The 15,927-nt window shown below is 62.5% G+C and overlaps 1 protein-coding gene across 6 annotated transcripts in view; it reads right to left on the bottom strand.

Moving 5' to 3' along the window:
- Positions 1-127: 127 nt before the first annotated feature.
- Positions 128-15,927, bottom strand: part of Trpm5 (transient receptor potential cation channel subfamily M member 5) — an 18,392-nt gene continuing 2,592 nt past the window's right edge. The window contains exons 3-23 of one of the 6 annotated variants that reach the window (XM_048807864.1): positions 14,917-15,083; positions 14,108-14,291; positions 12,704-12,768; positions 12,348-12,539; positions 11,918-12,020; positions 10,571-10,689; positions 9,838-10,188; positions 9,628-9,768; positions 9,403-9,526; positions 8,882-9,027; positions 8,350-8,462; positions 8,078-8,170; positions 7,678-7,936; positions 7,174-7,292; positions 6,874-7,006; positions 6,531-6,705; positions 3,925-4,078; positions 3,278-3,459; positions 2,874-3,006; positions 2,090-2,162; positions 128-1,730 (exon numbers count right to left, since the gene is read on the bottom strand). In XM_048807864.1, coding sequence (XP_048663821.1) covers positions 1,464-1,730; positions 2,090-2,162; positions 2,874-3,006; positions 3,278-3,459; positions 3,925-4,078; positions 6,531-6,705; positions 6,874-7,006; positions 7,174-7,292; positions 7,678-7,936; positions 8,078-8,170; positions 8,350-8,462; positions 8,882-9,027; positions 9,403-9,526; positions 9,628-9,768; positions 9,838-10,188; positions 10,571-10,689; positions 11,918-12,020; positions 12,348-12,539; positions 12,704-12,768; positions 14,108-14,291; positions 14,917-15,083 — 3,293 coding nt within the window. In that variant the 3' untranslated portion in view covers positions 128-1,463. Of the gene's footprint in view, positions 1,731-2,089; positions 2,163-2,873; positions 3,007-3,277; positions 3,460-3,924; positions 4,079-6,530; positions 6,706-6,873; positions 7,007-7,080; positions 7,293-7,677; positions 7,937-8,056; positions 8,171-8,349; positions 8,463-8,881; positions 9,046-9,402; positions 9,527-9,627; positions 9,769-9,837; positions 10,189-10,570; positions 10,690-11,917; positions 12,021-12,347; positions 12,540-12,703; positions 12,769-14,107; positions 15,805-15,927 lie in introns of those variants that run through there. The other 5 variants (XM_048807863.1, XM_048807859.1, XM_048807861.1 and 2 more) reach the window with 5 other exon arrangements.

The raw sequence follows: 15,927 nt of genomic DNA, 5'->3' as shown, positions 1-15,927 counted from the left end.
GTCCTGCGTGGTGAGGCTAGAGCTTGAGCAGGGACCCTGGGTGGCTGCTCTCCCAACCCTGACCGTGCTTGTCATGGCCATGAGTCCCACTTGGGCTGTATGTGAAGATGGACACGTAACAGATGTCTAGGATGTACCGCCAGGACACCTGGCCTGTATTTAGAGCACAGATGCCACAAGTCAGTGCTAGAGACTTCCTAACTGGGCAGTGGGGGGACAAGGATGGTTCTCCATGGCGGTGGGCAAGGCGAAAAGGAATGGCCACGTCTCCCCTATGATGCCCAGGATCTGGGGGTCAGATTAGCCTACTATGTTGTGGTTTTGCATGGGCAGCCCTAACTCCTGGACTCATCCCTTAGGAAAGGAGGGACCAACCCAGTTGGTTACTTTGCTTGGAGTGGGGGACTCCAGGAGGTCAGGCTCCACGTGCATGGGGCAGTAGGCCTTCCTACTGCCTCGGAGGTACTGATACTCAGCATCCTGGGCACCTTAGCCATCCTTTGGAGCCAGTTTGGTCTGGGCTGGCGGGTTGTGGTTTCCAGGTTCTTTGAAAATAAAGTAGTATTGGGCACCTGTCTGGGCTGTGTTCTGAGACCACTGCCGTGGGTGCCAGCACTCCCCATACCAGCTGTGGGGGGTAGATGGTTACTATTGCCACTTGGCCCTTCCCACCAAGAGCCGATCAGCTGACTCCTAAGGGGCCCTTTGTGTCTTAAGGGGTAGAGATGTTGATCACAGGCGTTTCAGGAAAAGATAGTTTCTTATCAGATGACACAAGTGGAGGCAGGGCAGGCCTCAAAGCAGCTGCCCAGCCTGGATGGAAGGAACCCCCAACTTCCTGGGGTTTGGCCAGAACTGGCTGTCCAAGCCAGGCCAGCCAGGTCTTAAACAGGGACATGGAGGACTCATCCTGTGAGGGACACTGCCACCAATACTGCTGGGGGTCCCAGGTAGGTCAAGAGAGAATGATTCATCTTCACAGGGACATGTTCAGGAAGAGGTGTTCTGATGAGGCTGGGAGGGCTACTTTGCTCTGGGACCTCCAGTGGAGGTGGGGGAAAGTTAATGTGTCCCCAAGGCCCAGGATGACCAGTGAAGGGCCAGGCCTGGGCTTAGTTGGGCCTGTGGCATGGCAGGCCAAGCAGCTCAGTTGTCTGAGGGTGGCTGGCCAGCCTCTGGGTGTTCTCTGCCACCAGGGCCATCTCCGTGGCCAGCAGGGGCCTGCTGGCTCCCATTACCACATTGCCGAGAGCCTGGTGGGAAGAGAGACTCCACCTCAGCTGTTGAGTGCCAGCTGGGCAGGCCTAGGAGGCAAGGGCAGGATGTGGTGGCCTCAGAGTGGGTGCCTGTGGAGGAGGCTGGGAGTCCCAAGCAAAGGTGGTGTCCTCAGGGCTGTGGGTGAGTAGGGTGGCACTTGGCAGGGTCAAGAGTGCAGCCCAGTAAGGCAGATATTGGACAGAGCCTCAGGGTGTATCTGACATCTGAGGGTGCCAATGCCCTGGACCTTGCAGCATCCCAGGAGTAGTGGCCAGCCAAGGGGGCCAGCGGCCTCCAGACTGAGTGGGGTGGTAGAGTGCATCAAGAGGCCTGTGGGCCCTGCAGCCTGCCCACGTGGCTGGGGAGGAGGAGCCCAGGCCCACTTCACAGCCAGCTGTGCACTTACTCCAGTAGTTGCTGCCCGGGGCTAGCACGTCAGCCATGGAGGACAGGAGCAGCGTGCAGTAGTTGACCTGGAAGTGGATGGGCCAGGAGATTCCAGGGCATGCTGGTGGAGCCCACCCGTCTGCCCCCTCAACTGCCAGGGCCCTCTGCCACAGGACCCCTCCTCCTCAGTGTGGCCTCCATGAGGATCTGCAAGACCAGCTCTGGGAGGGCACTTAGACTTTCGGGTGACTGGGGGTTGGGCAGTTACAGGCCCACGTGCACCTCTGTCCTGGGACTCGCCGGCCACGTCCACAGGAGTCCACCACTCTGTCCAGGCCCTGGCCCAGCCAGCCCATCAATTTGGATGTTGGGCTCAGGGATGTGCCCACAGCACAGGTGGACAGCCTGACCCCAGGAAGCACCAGGGCCTGGAGTTGCTGCTTGCCTGTGATTCCAGACACCGGATCCGCTTTTCTTGCTCTCTCAGGCCCCCGAGGTACTTGGCAACAGAGTCCACTCTGTGGATAAGCAAGGGCAGCTGTGGGCCATGACAGCCATTACTCCATATGGGGGCCGCCTGTCCTCCCTCGCCTACCCCCCAGGCCTCTGGGTACTGAGTCTGATGTGCTGGCCCCTTCCTGTCCTGCTCTCCCAAGTGGGACCCATGGCTCTAGGAATGGTCGCATCCACGACCACTCAGCACATGGCCAGTCTGCATGTAGAGCACTTCTGTGCCCTCCCAGGGGCTGGGCCCTGCCCTGCCTGACCACAACAGCAAGAGGGGGCACAGGGCAGGAGATCCCCCCAACAGGCATCAGGGAAAGGTCCCCTGGAGCCAGGGCTGGGTTCAGACCACTCGGTCCCCAGAAGGGAGGGGCCCTGCTCCCTGGCCAGTGTCCCAGCTGCAGAGCAGGCTAGTCCCTGGCAGAGCCCCTCAAGTGGGCAAGAGGTGGGGCTGCTGGGCCCAGGGACCGAGCCGCGTCCTGCTTCTCGCCTGGTTCCTCCGCCCAGATCCGGTTACTGACACTGGAGGTCCTCTTCCAGCTTTCAAGCAGCTCAAAGCTGACCAGTGAAAATGACAGTGGTCTTCCCCATGCCCAGGCTGGGCACCACTACCCAAGTCTGCTGCCCCTCACAGCAGACCTAGGTCAGCAGGGCTGGGCTTGCTCTGGGTCCACCTGCCACCAGGGCAAGGCCCTTTCCGTTCCTGGGCAGCCCCAGGTGTGTACCTGTGGGCGGTTTTCCGCAGCACCTCCCCCTCACTGTCCCTCTTCCTCCTCTCCATGTTGCTCAGGAAGTTCTCCTTCTGAACAGTCTCCCAGGTGACGATCTTCTGGTCCAGGGGGTCCGGCAGGTCTCGCTCTGGGGAGGTGGGAGCAGCAGGGAGTCTTGCTGGAGCCAGGAGGTGGACCCAGGGGCAGGTGCCGCTGGGCAGGTCATGAGGTGGCCCCTGGCAGAGACCCCCCTCCCCAAGCTGCTGCAAGACAGGCTGGGCCTGTGTCCATCTCCTCCGGACCTGGGACTTTGATCAGCCTAGACAGTGGAGCTGCGGGACCCCAGGACCCTGGCCTCCCCGTGGCACCTTGACGGGCGGCAGGCCCTCAGGATGGGTGGTGTCCAACAGGTGCCTCACCCAGGTGCTCCTGCTTTTGCTGGGCTGCCTTCCTGAAGACGCGCTTGAGCACCAGGCTCAGGTGGCTGAGGAGGATGAAGGGTGGGGCCAGGGCCGGGCGCCCGTGGTATTCCACGATGAGGTGGTAGCGCTGGAACTTCCAGAACATGTCGGCGTTTCCCTGCACCACCTGGAACGTGTAGCTGTGGGGACACATGGCCAGACCCCTCAGCCCACTAGCCTCCACCTCCTCAGCACGTGTGACCCTGACCCCCCTGTGCCAGGAGCAGTCTGGGCCCTTTCCGAAGCAGAGGTCCTGCACGCTCTCCCGTCTCTGGGTGTACTGCAGAGAGGGTCCACCCACTGGCCTCTTCCCCTGCCGTTCTGCCCCCTGGGTAGGCTTGGGCCACACCCCGTACCCCCGAGCCCCCAGCCCCTGAGCCCTGGGCCCTGCTTCCTGGGAGGAGGCAGTGGCTGTGGAACCTGAGTGGGCTTACAGTGCGGACTGCACCCCTCCCCACACTCTGGTCTCACCCTTGGCTTTGGGGCCAGGGAGTTGAGCCCCTCAGCAAGTGCCAAGGACCCACCCTCCACCTGCCTGCTCCACAGTAGCAGGACAGGGCTGGTGCAGCGAGGGCAGGTGGCCTGGGAGGGGCAGGACATGGCACCTGAACATGGCGATGAGCAGGTTCATAAGCAGCACGTTGGTGACCAGCAGGAAGGTGACCAGCAGGAGGATGACCAGCCAGTTGGCATAGAGGTTGGGGCAGGAGGGCGAGTCCTCCAGCAGCAGGGGGTGGACGGAACAGTTCACACGAGCTTCTGCAAGACCGACCAGTGGGCACTTTCAGACTTGGGGGCCCTGTCCTGAGGCTGCGGCCACCAGGACACAGAATGCTGGTGAGGTGACCCAGTGTCGTGGTTCCCACAGCACCGCCTGGGCATTTCGCACTGGAAGCCCATGGTGGAAGCCCCAGTCCTGGCAACCAGACAGGCGGGCTGCCCGGCACCAGTGCACATATCCCACTCTGCTTGGCTTCCACCAGGAGCCACAGCCCTGGAGTGTGGAACCGAAGACCAGGGAGGTGGAACTGAAAAATCAGGGAGCAGCATCTGGTGACTGTATGAACTAACTCCTCCATCCCTGCCTGGGAAGCCCACCATGGGGCTCCAAGCTCCAGGAAAGTCTACCGCCTTTCAGGATCACTGCTGACCCTTGACACAGCCCACTCTGGGCCGCAGTGCCATCCGGGAGCCGTCAGACTGAGCTCCATGGGCCTGGACATGCGCATCTGTCTCTGCACGTGTGTGCTGTGGGTGTCTGCGTGTGAGCACACGGTACTCTCTTCTGTACATTCCAGTGTGTTCTGGTGCCTACCCCTCTGGGTCTCTGGGCTGTGACTGACTCCAGGCCACCCCGGGGCCTCCACTCTCCAGGTCACCTGTGTACCAGTGTCCCTAGGACTCCCTCACTGGCACAAATTCCTGCCTTGTCACCAGAGTGAGTTAGAAGGCAGTGTGTGGGGGTTCATGCTGTAGCTGGGGAGGGCCAGGCCCCACCCTGCCCCCTCCTCGGGCACCCTGGCAGCCCTCGACCCATGAATCTCCTCCAGGCACTGATTCATGAGCCTCCTCCCTCCTCCTGGCGCCCTAGAGAAGCTGGCGCTTGTGATGCTGTAAATCTGTCTGATGGAAGCCTCTGGGAGGTAAGGAGACCCCACCCCTATCCCCAGATTTGAGAAGGCGCCACTAGGCCTGCTGGAAACCAAATTGCCCCTGGCCCAGAAGCCCAGGGGAAAGACCCAGCTGGAAGTGTGCGGAGGGGGGCCCCGGGCCCACAGGCGGTGGGGAGCTGCTGGACCTCGGTTTCCCTCTGGGCCCAGGAGTGAGAGAGTAACTGTCTACCAGGCGGCACAGTGATCTCAGGAAGGGCTGGGGTCTGTGCCTGAGGGCCCAGAGGGGAGAGGACATGGGCAAGGGCGCTCAGTGAAGCCTGACCACGGTGGCTATGCCTGTGGTGTTCCCGGCAGCCCCACAGACCTTTCTAGCCTGTGCCTTCCCAGGTGGCACTGTCCCAGTAAGAGAGGGACTAGCCCAGGTCTGTCTCCTTATCCAGTGCGGAGGGCAGACAGCTGGGGCTGAGTGGGCTGGACATTACCCCTGAGGAAGGAGGACCCCACCCTGACCTGGCTGAGGCGTCCACCCTGTCCTCCTGCCTCAGAGGCCCAGTGGGGCTGGAATGTGTGGGCCGTAGGGTGAGGGCGGAGCAGGTGGAGAGCAGGAGGGGCTGGAGAAAGTGGTCCTTGAGGGGCGCTAAGAAAACAGCCTCAGACCGTGGCCCACTGAGCACCCGCTGGGAGCTGGTTTCCAGCCCTTGCCCACCGCGGAGGCCTGTGTTTGCTCCGATCTCACCGTCATCCATTGACAAGTATCTGTCACATGCCACGATGGCTGGTCTGGCCTCCTCCAGGGACAGCTGGGGTCAGACCTCTGCTGCCCATCCTGCCACGATGGCCCCATGGCCAGGGTGGCCCCACCCTGCGCCCCATCTCCAAGCCTTGGCACCCCCACAGGCTGGCACAGGCCCATCCCTGCCTCCATCCATCAGCCCAAGAGCCCAGGCAAGCAGCTGCCTTCCGCAACACGCTGCACGCCCTGTCTGGAGCGAGTTCCCAGGGCCCCGCCAGCCCCATTCAAGTACAGGGCCTGGCTTGGGGACACCCACACCACAGGCCACATGCCCCTGATGACAATAGGTGGCACACACACGTGGGTGGGTCCCCAGCAGAAGCAAGGGTGCTGTCGGGAAGGGCCTCACCACCCTGGGCCTCTGGAGGGTGACAGGGAGACCTTGGCCATGAAGCTCCCAGGATGGTCAGGGTGGCCTGAATGACTCTGTTCTGTGCTTGCCCACCCTTTACCCCCTCTCCGGATGACCCCAGGCTAGGCCTGTCCCTGGCCTGCCAGGCAGGAAGTAAGTCCCTGTCAGCCTGTGGTCTTCCAGGTCTCAGCTCCCTGCCTGAGGGTGAGGCTGGGGCCTCCTGCTGGGGCTGGCCCTGCCCCTGCTGTGGGTCTGGGCCTGGCCTACACAGGCGTGCAGGGCACGGGGGCGGGGTGGTGGGGGGACACTGGCCTCGGGGACTTCTTCATCTCGGCCAGCTCCAGGCAGGCCCATGACCTCAGCAGACCCCTCTGGGGAGCCAGTGTCCTGGGCTGCTAATCCACACTGGCAGAAGGGCCCCACCAGTCCACTCCTGCCTGGCTGTGGGCGCACCGTCAATCTCATCCAGGGGGATCTGCCCAAAAATCTGCAGGTAGGGCCGGTAGAGCACGCGGCGGAAGATCCACTCCAGGCGGCCGTCATGGGGGTGTAGCAGCGCTTGGGTGGTCACACCGTAGGCCACGAGCCACACACTCAGGAAGAAGAGGAAGAAGAAGACATCCTTCATCTTGAGGACAAGGGACAGAGATTAGGGGTGTCAGTGTCCACTTGGATGGGCATTCTGGGGCTCATTACCACCCAGTGGGAATCCCAGGTCTGGGGGATTCTTCTACCCAGAGTCGGGCCCAGGTGGGGACTGACCACCTCCCAGGGTCAGGCCCAGGTGGGGGCTCACCATTCTCTCCACAATGATGATCTTGGGGCCCAATTGCTTATGAATGGCAAAGATGTGGATGAGCCGAAGCGTGAATACCATGAAGTCGATGGCAAGGATGGTCCGGCCGGCCTCAAATAAGGAGGTCAGCATCCTGGAGGAGGACACAGGCTGCACAGGGCTGCTGGTCCTCAGAGAGGGGAAGACCCTTCCCCACAGCTCACTGACCAGAAGGCAGCTGCCAGGCCTCCAGAGGCCTGAGTGACTTCACAGGAAGCCTGCCCACCAGCCCCTGAGAGGCCGCAAGGTGACACCACGGACCTGCAGGTGACACCGACGGTGAACAGGAAGATGGCTACCATGTCACACTTGTTCCAGTTGTCCTCCATGTACAGAGTGAACTTCTTTACTAAGTGTGTGTCCTCATCGGTAAAGAAGCCCTGGGAGAGGGAACAGTCTGGTGACAGCTGCCCAGGCTGGCCCAGGCTGGGGTCTGCAAGTACCAGGGAGGACTCCTTTCATAGTTCGGATTGACCTATTCAGGGCTAAGTCTGGGGACAAAAGCAGACCAAACTGGACTTGGGAGTCAGGGCTCTCTGTGATCAAAGTCCAGGACCATTTTATGGGGGGTATCCAGGCCCAGCTATGGGTTCAGGCCAGGATCTGGGAGACCATGGTCAGGCTCAGTCTGGAGCTGGGCTCAGGACGTGACAGGGATTGGGGCTCAGGGCTCTAGGAAGACCCGAGGCCCCACCTGCCTGTGGCCACACAGCCTGCAGCTACAGAGCCAAGGGCCAAGGGCCCAGGGCTGGGCTGGCCACTGACCTGCCGGATTTCCTCCAACACCAGTGTGAAGACCCAGAAGTAGAGGGTGATCTCGGGCCCAGACGGCCCCCGGGGAGGTGGCCTGAAGTCCACCAGCAGGACGTAGGTGAAAAGGAAGAGGAAGGCGAAGTACATGACCACGTTCCCCAGGAACACAGTCACCGGTGCCCCCCAGAACTTCCGCCAGCGTGTGAGCAGGAAGGCAGCCTGCGGGCCTCGGTCACCTGCACCCCTTGGTGTCTCCACTGGCTCCTCCACCCTGTGCCGGTGCAAAGGAGGCCACTGTTGTGAGGCTGGCCCTGGAGGCTGTGTCCCTGGAGCCCACCTCTGCCCAGCAGGGTCCAGCCTCCTGCCACCCCTACCAGCCCGTCTGCCCTACCCAGCTCCCTCAGCCCCTGACCGGCTGCCCGAGCCACACAGCAGGCTCCTCTCTGTGTCCAGGCTGTCCAGCTCCTGCAGGTCCTCCAGGCCCGTCCTCAGAGGGGTTTCCTTACTGTGGTACAGAGGGACGCTCAGAGCCCTCAGGAAGGGCACCTGCTCAGCCCTGGGCTCCCAGCCAGCAAAGTGCTGGGTCTGCTAAGAAGAATGAAGGCCCATGTGCCCCACTGAACACAGGGGCTGTGGGCAGGGGGACAGAGACTCTGGCACCTGGCTGTGGCCAGCCTGACCCACCTGAAGGTGATGAGGTTGGTGTAAATGAGAGCAGGGCAGGTGAAGGCGCCCAGCAGCCGCAGGATGGGTGTGCCGGCAGCCATGTCCCCCCACCAGATCTTGGTCAGGAACGCCTGAAATAAAGACACACTCATTGGCTGTCCCCTGCCCACCTGGCCCATGCTGTGCCCTCCGCCAGGAACGTCCTTCCCCAGGCACCTGGCGAATGCAAGTGCTTTCCCAGGCCAGCTGGAGAGGCCCCTCCCAAGCCCACCCCGGCCCCATCCTGGTGGGAAGCCAGGGATCCTCCTGGAAGCGTGGATCGTGTCCTGCTGTGAAGCTTCACTAAGGGACTGCTGGAGCCCAGGGGCCTACTCTGAGGAAGTGAGGTCTCCATAGGCAGGAAGAGTCCGGCTGGCAGAGGGCGCAGGAGCTGAGTCACCATGCCCAGCCCCTTCATTGCTGGGATGTGGGGAGGGGCCTGGCCGTCCACGGCTGCCTGGGCCCCTCCAGCCCACGTCGCCCCAGCGGCCTTCCCCTGGCCGCCCCTTACCTGCACGCCGTCATGGGCAAAGAAGGCCTTGGCGTCCGCCTCGGTGGCCAGGTGCAGGCAGGTGGTCCGGCTCCAGCTGTGGTTGCGGCGCACCAGCAGGGCGAAGGCCCGGTCCTCACTGTTGCTGTAGCACTCGGAGAAGAGGTCTGCCCAGCGGGCCCTGTCTGCGTGACGTGCCCATGCCCACCCTGTCTTCTGCCCCCTCAGGCCTCCCTGCCTGGCTGCCCAGCCCCTTACCTAACCTTTGTCCTTCTCCAGCCCCTCTCCTCTCCTGTCATAACTGTCACCCCGAATGTCCTCCACCCTGCAGCAGGACCCAGCGTGGGGCCAGGGACATGGGGCTGTGCTGTCTCTACCACACGCTTTCTCATTTAGGACTCCAGGGCTGAGCTCCACCGCCAGGAGGAGCCACCCGTCCTGTTCCACCAGGGAGGCCAAGAGGCAATGGCCTGAGGGGAGCCCAGGCCCCTCATTGACCCTCCCACGCCTCTCCCACAGTTGGCCTGCCCACTGTCACTTACCCAGGGCCAGCTGCTCGTACTTGGCCTCACGCATGGTGCGGGCCACCTCTGCCTCTGTCTCCAGGTGGGACATTTCTTTGAGGATTTTACAGGCGGCCAGGGCTGCTGCCACACCCTCCTGGCCCTAGGAGATGGGGTCTCAGGAGGTTGGCCCACCCAGTCCCCTCCTCCCAGGAATCCTGAGGAAGCCCAGACTCAACCCAGGGCCCCGTGGCCACTGCTCACCATGGCCCAGAAGTAATTGGCCATCTCGTGGCGGTTCTGCAACACAGCCCATAGGAACAGGTCCCTCCAGGGGTCCTCGCTTTTCTGGTTGAGGTCCAGCAGCCACTTCTGGCCGGTGGGCCTCTTGGCCGGCCCCCTCTCCTGGAGGACATGTGGACATAAGGCTCCAGGCACGGCCCAGGCCCCAACCCCTGCTGCGCCCCTACGCACCGCCTTCCTCCGGCCGGCCGCCCGGCTGTCCTGGTAGAAGCCGCGGCAGGCATCATGCAGGAAGTCCTTGAGCACACGGGAGACCTCGTGCAGGGAGAAGGTGGGTGGCCCTGCAGGCAGGTCCCGGGAGTGCTGGGCACCCAGGCCAGCCAGCGTCAGCCGGCCCTCCTCATGCTTACGCTGCAGCAGGTCAAAGAGCAGGCTTTTGGGGGACACAGAGCGGTAGAGCTGCTGCAGCCGCCCATACGTCAGGAAGTCGGCCATGTTGGCACCGCTGTCCACAAAGAGGCGCACGAACTCGGGCTTGTTGCTCACCAGGGCATCCATCATCACCTCCTCCAGGTCGCAGGACTGGACCCACCCAAGGGAGGGAGATGGGGATAGTGAGTGTAAAGGCCAAGAGGCCGCAGCCCAGGAGCCCTGTCCAGGGCTAGCCAGCACGATCCCCTCCCCAGGACATCTCTGCCTGTCCCCTAAGCTAGGGCTGGCACAGGGTGGGCAAGCTTGCTCCAGGGCAGGAAGGGTCCGGATGTGCTGGTGAACACCAAGGGCATTGGGAGCCCTGGGCTTCGGGCTGGCCCACACCAGCCTGCCCCTGCGGCTGCAACAGCTGGGCCAGAATGGGCCAGTCAGCAGCTCCAGGACCTGGCTGTCCCTGCCCCCAGAATGGGCCCTGCCTGTTTTAGCCAGAATCAGGGATCAGGATGCAGCACAGGTGGGGCCAGGGAGGCACCTTCCACTCCACGTCCCCACTGAAGATCTCACTCTTGGCGATGTCCACGCGGTCCCAGGCCACGGCCAGCTTGAGCTCATCCAGGTAGTCCTGGGCCTCTTGGCTGTGGCTCTTGCAGGCTGGGGGGAGAGTGGGAGGAAGCTGAGAGCCCCCAGAGCCCAGGATGCAGAAACTGGAGGTCTGTGCTGGGATTTGAGGAGACTTGAAGGGAAGTGGCCACTGCCCATCAAGAGCACAAGACGGTGAAAAGCCAGGCCCCACGGGCGCCCTGTCCCCTTTAGGACCAGGTCCAATGAAGCAGAAGGGACCCTCACAGTAACGGGGCCTCAGATGCCATCCAGATATTGTGGTCACTGCCCAGCACTGCTGGTCCAAGTCCTCCTCCCATGGACAGTGTGGGGCAGCATGTTCCCACATCCCACACTCCCTCCATGGGGAATGGCTTTCACCCACAACTTGGCCCTTCAGGGTCACTGGTGTGGGGTCCTGCAGCACCTGGCTGGTCCTGCCTGGGGACCTCCTCCTGAGAGGAGGGTGGAGGGTAGAGTGCCAAGGTGCCAGGCCTCGGGCTCTCAGGCTGCTGGGACCCAGCTGGCTGGTGGGAACCCGTGAGGGACGCCTGCAGAGAGGGCTCCTTGGGCCTCCTCTTCGTGGGAGGGGCACTAAGCCCAGAACCACCCACAATCCCAATGCATCCCTGGAAGGGCCCTCCCTCAAGCATGTCCCCACCCCTCACCCAGCCCTGCCCCTCCCAGCCTTGGGCCTGTGTCCAGCTGCCTGAGGTCAGCCTCCCTGTCTGTCTGTCTAAAGCACCAGGAGTGACAATGGAACACTGCCCTCACTCCCAGGCCACAGTCGCTGGGGTCTGTCCACAGAAGGGGGTTACTGCTCAGTCTGGAAGGGTGTTCTGGCACCTGCTGTGATCTGGGGCCCTGAAGACCCCGAGGGAGGGAAGTCAGATGCAGAGGCCAGGCACTGTTCCCCATTTCTCTGCAATGCCCCTAGTGGTCAAGTCCACAGAGGTCAAAAGCAGAGAGGCGGTGGGGGCATGGGACAGTGGAGGGTGGCTGTGGGGGTGGGACTGTTTGGAGTGACGGAGTTCTGGAGTGGTGATGGTACAGGACTGGTGAAGAGGTAGAAACCACTGGACGGACGGAGCGCCTTAGATATTTTTAAACTGTGTGTGTGTGTGTGTGTGTCATCGGATTCCCCAGCACAGAGCACCTCATGGACGTGTGTCACCTTCCCCACCTGGGAAGGGCAGGCAGGTGTCCACCATGAATGCTGGTGGGCCACCTGGCCCTAAGTGGCCTAAGTGCTGTTGAGAAGACACCCTGCTCCTCTCACCTTTCACCAGTGCTTTGAGGATGACGGTGTCCAGGTCCTCAGAGCCTTCCTGCTCGAAGTCGTACACGGTAAGCAGGTGCGGGTGAGAGGTGATGTTCTGTAGCTGTGGACACCAGGAGAGGCCCCGAAGGGCACCCATGGCACGACTGGTGGCAGTGGGCCAGCATGGAGCCCAGCAGAGTCCCCAGCTGGGTGAATGTGTGCCCACCACCCACTGGGCCCGGCTCAGGACCACCCACAGACCCAGGAGCTGGTTGCCAAATCCCTCTACCCCACAAGGGCCGGAGCAGAAGCAACATGGGGTCCTGGCAGTGGTGGGTGGGCACAGAGATTGCACTGGCAGGAATCCCCAAGAGCCAGCCCACCCCAAGATGAGTTGGAGGACAGAGGAGGAAGATCAGCCCCTCCCGAGTCCCCAGGCAGCACGTACCAGCTTGGTCCAGTGCACGATGGCCTCCCAGGAGAAATGCTCACTGGGGAACTTCTCTCTAAACTGCTTCTCAGCCACCTGGGGTACCAGGAGGTGGGGCTGGCTCACCAGGGCAGCAAGCACGTCGGCGATGCCACCTGAGCCTGCCAGGATCAGCCAGGGGGCAGCATGCTCCACAGCCCTGGAAATCCTCTGGGATAGGGGCAGAGTGGACCCTGAGTCACTCCAAGTGATATCTGCATGTACATTTGGGGACATCCTCATCCCTCCCTGCCTGGGGACCTGCCACTCCCTGCAGGATGCTCTGGACATTCAGGGGCCTTCAGCCCAACCCCCACTTCCTTCCCAGCACCTACCTCCAGGATGCTGGGGTCACCATTGACCAGCAGGCAAAGGACAGGGATCTCGATGCTACTAGTGCCTGCAGATGAAGCAGCCATGAAGTTCCTCCAGATACCCAGGATGGACCCAGTTGGGGAGGTGAGGAGGAGCCTGGGGACCCTCCTCATGATGTGGGTGACCACCCAGACCCCAGACTCTCGAGCTAGCACGTTTCTGGGCACAGGATGGTCAGAGGCTTTTTGTCATGAAAGGCTTCAGGCTCTATGTCAAATCCCAGGACCAAAGGGACCAATTCTACACCTGTACTGTCCAAGATGGCCCCCTGTGGCTAGAGCAAGTGTATGGCCGTTTTTAAATTTTACTTTTCTTTTTTTGGTTGATATGTTACAATTATACGCCGTAGTGGGGCTCACACCATATTCACGCATGCATGTAGCCAAACCTGGCCCATCTCCTGCCCCAACACCTTCCTCACCTGGCCACTTAGATACAAGGGAAGGCAAAGGTAATGGCACACTCCTTGGCTGCACCAGAGGAGCTGGGCAGCCTCTCGGCCAGCGCAGGATGCCCAGCGGGGCTGCTGCCCCCCAGCAGGCACCCTGAGCAACTCCAAGAGGCAGAGCGGGGGCCTTTTCCAGGCTGTGCCCCCAAACAGGAGCTGACAATGAGACTTCCACGTATGAAGTCCCCGAGGAGCCAGGACCTGCCAGGGTCTTCCAGAAGGACCCCGGGTCACCGCACACTGCAGGAGAAGCCTGGATCACCCGCTGGGGAGCTGGGGGCTGGGCGCCCTCTGACCATGAGGGGGCCTCCCGACTGAACTGCCAGGGTAAACTGGGCTGGTCACAGGTGCCTGGGCCTGCTGGGGAGGCAGGGCTGCCCTCCCACCTCATTCCCACTGCTGGGGCATGCTCAGATGGCATGCAGACAATTCCATTCTGTGCATTGATATTTACATCACTCGTACCCATTGTACCTTATCTACAAACGTCACTCACACTAGTGTCTCCCTAGTAAGTTCAGCTCTGGAGCCTGCCACTGGCCAACGCTGCCTCCTGGTGGCAGATTGCCTCATGGCAGGTGGTGGTATGGGCCTCCGGACTTACAGGTCTCTTTTTCCTTCTCAAAGATCCAAGTCCATGGCCAGAGCCTGCAGCCAGGACAGCCCCAACAAAAATGGGGCCAGGCTGCCCTGCCGTCTGGCTGGGGTGTCACTGCCCAGCTGGGACTGCTCTGCCCAGCTAAGCCGCTCTGCCACCCCCGCCCGGCCCCCTCCTCCTCCCAGGCCTGGTCGCCTAGGTCTCGATGCTCAGGAGTGCTGGGGGCCTTTTGCCTAGAAGATCCTTCCCTCTCCGCGGGGCTCCCCCACCCCACTGCTCCAAGTCCCCTGCGGCCCTGGTGGCTGGAGCAGGCCTTACCCCCATAGCTGGTCCTCTGCTGCGAGATGTGCTTCTCCAGCCTCAGCCGCAGTTCTGCCAACCCGTCCCCCTTCCCTGGGGTGTCCGGCTCCACCAGGATGAAGTGAGAGAGGTTGCTGTCCAGGGCGCAGAGGGGGCTCTGGCTGCCCCCATCGTCGGCTGGGTAGTGGATGGGGGTGTTCTCCTGTGCCATGTAGGGGGGAGAGCCTCAGGTGGCAGAGTCGCTAGGCCCTGTGGCCAGGTCTGCCCCTCCCCCACACATGCACAGGGCCGCAGCGGCATGGGCTCAGGCGGAAGGAGGCTGAGCTGCTGGGCCCAGGCCTCCTGGACACACAGAATCATGGAGACGGCCAGGACTGCAGAAACTCCTCCCTCTAGACTCTTCTGGGCTGGAGTCCAGACTTCGCTGCAGCTGCCTGGGCCTCTATTTGGCCATGTGGCAGACCCCTTGGGTGGGGGATGTGAAGAGGGACCAGGAAGCAAAGCCACACGCCCAGGGTTTCACAGGGCTCTGGGACTGTGGCCAGGTTGTGCCCCTGTGGACCCCCTGAGAGCCAGGTCCACCTCCAGAGGATCTGCCCTCTGAGCCATGCTGCCACCTGCTGGCGCGTGCTGGACCCGCGGCCCCGGGCTCGACCCCCTCCATCTCCAGCTCTGTGTCCTCCCCCCTGGAGCCTTCACTCTGTGGCCCTAAGCCCCTGCTGCCCGTGGAGAGTCCCTGAGGGCAGGGACTGGCCTGTCCACTGTGCCTTCCAGCCGCCCAGGCCCACCAAGACCCCAAGGCCGTGGTACCATGAGCCAACTACTACCTGGGCATCATCTAGAAGTTGATGGTGCAGAATGCGGCCCAACGAGGCAATGCCAATGGCCACCACGCGGACCTTGGTGGACGTGCTGGCCAGGGAGTGGTCACGCACAGCCTGGCCGACATGCCGGGCCAGGCCCACACGGAGAGCGCTGGTCAGGATCCAGGCGCCTAGAGGGATGGGGCAAGGCGGGGCTCACTGTGTCATGTGTCCCAGGTCCTCCCCAGCTGGCCTGCCAGGTCCCACAGACGGGCCCGGAGTCCTCAGGCCTGGGGGCCAAGGTTGGGGTGCTCGGGCTGCCTTGAGGCAGTGATGGGTAAGCTGAGGCCTAGGGGAGCGGGCAGCTGCCCAGCGTCTCTACAGCTTGGAGCCTGGTTCCTGAGCCCAGGTCTGCAGTGTGGTCATGCAGCAGCCCTGAAACTCTGGGCTGCAGAGTGAGTACTGGGGACACCCCCCCCCCCGCCGCATTGGTTCTTCCTGAACCAAGCAGGCCACGGCTGTGCCCTGTGGCTGTGCGGGGCCAGGACCACAGCACCGCCGTCAGCCTGTGTCTGGGCGCACATGAGTCTTCTTTGCTATGGTCGTGTCTGCAGAAACCCCGAATCCTCCTCCGGGCTGTCTGATAGCAAAGCTAGCCGCACAAGTAAGCCCAGGGGCTTGATTCTGACCCCAACCACTGGCCACCCACATGCTCCCCAGGAAGGGGAGGTGTGGTGGACCCCACCCTTGATGCACCTCATCCACTGGCTCAGGTGAGTGACAGCCAGGGCCTCTCACTATGGCCCACAGGCCCCACGAGTGGAGGTGGCAACTCCGGTGGGGGCCTCTGCCCACTGTGAACGGGCGCCAGCTGGGGAAGGCCCTTGGCCTCACCTGTGTGGCCTCCCCACGAGCAGCTTGCACTACAGCCCCGTGCCCTGCGGAGTGTGAGTGGGCAGGTGTGTGTGGGAGGGGAGGTGGTGGGAGGGGAGGTGGTGGGCAGGGCAGGCCAGGTGGAGGCCCTCACCTGTGCTC

The sequence above is a fragment of the Marmota marmota genome, unplaced genomic scaffold, assembly GCF_001458135.2.
Source record: "Marmota marmota marmota unplaced genomic scaffold, marMar, whole genome shotgun sequence".
Taxonomy (NCBI): domain Eukaryota; kingdom Metazoa; phylum Chordata; class Mammalia; order Rodentia; family Sciuridae; genus Marmota; species Marmota marmota.
The sequence above is the reverse complement of the archived record's forward strand: the minus strand, read 5'-3'. Positions and strand labels throughout refer to the sequence as shown.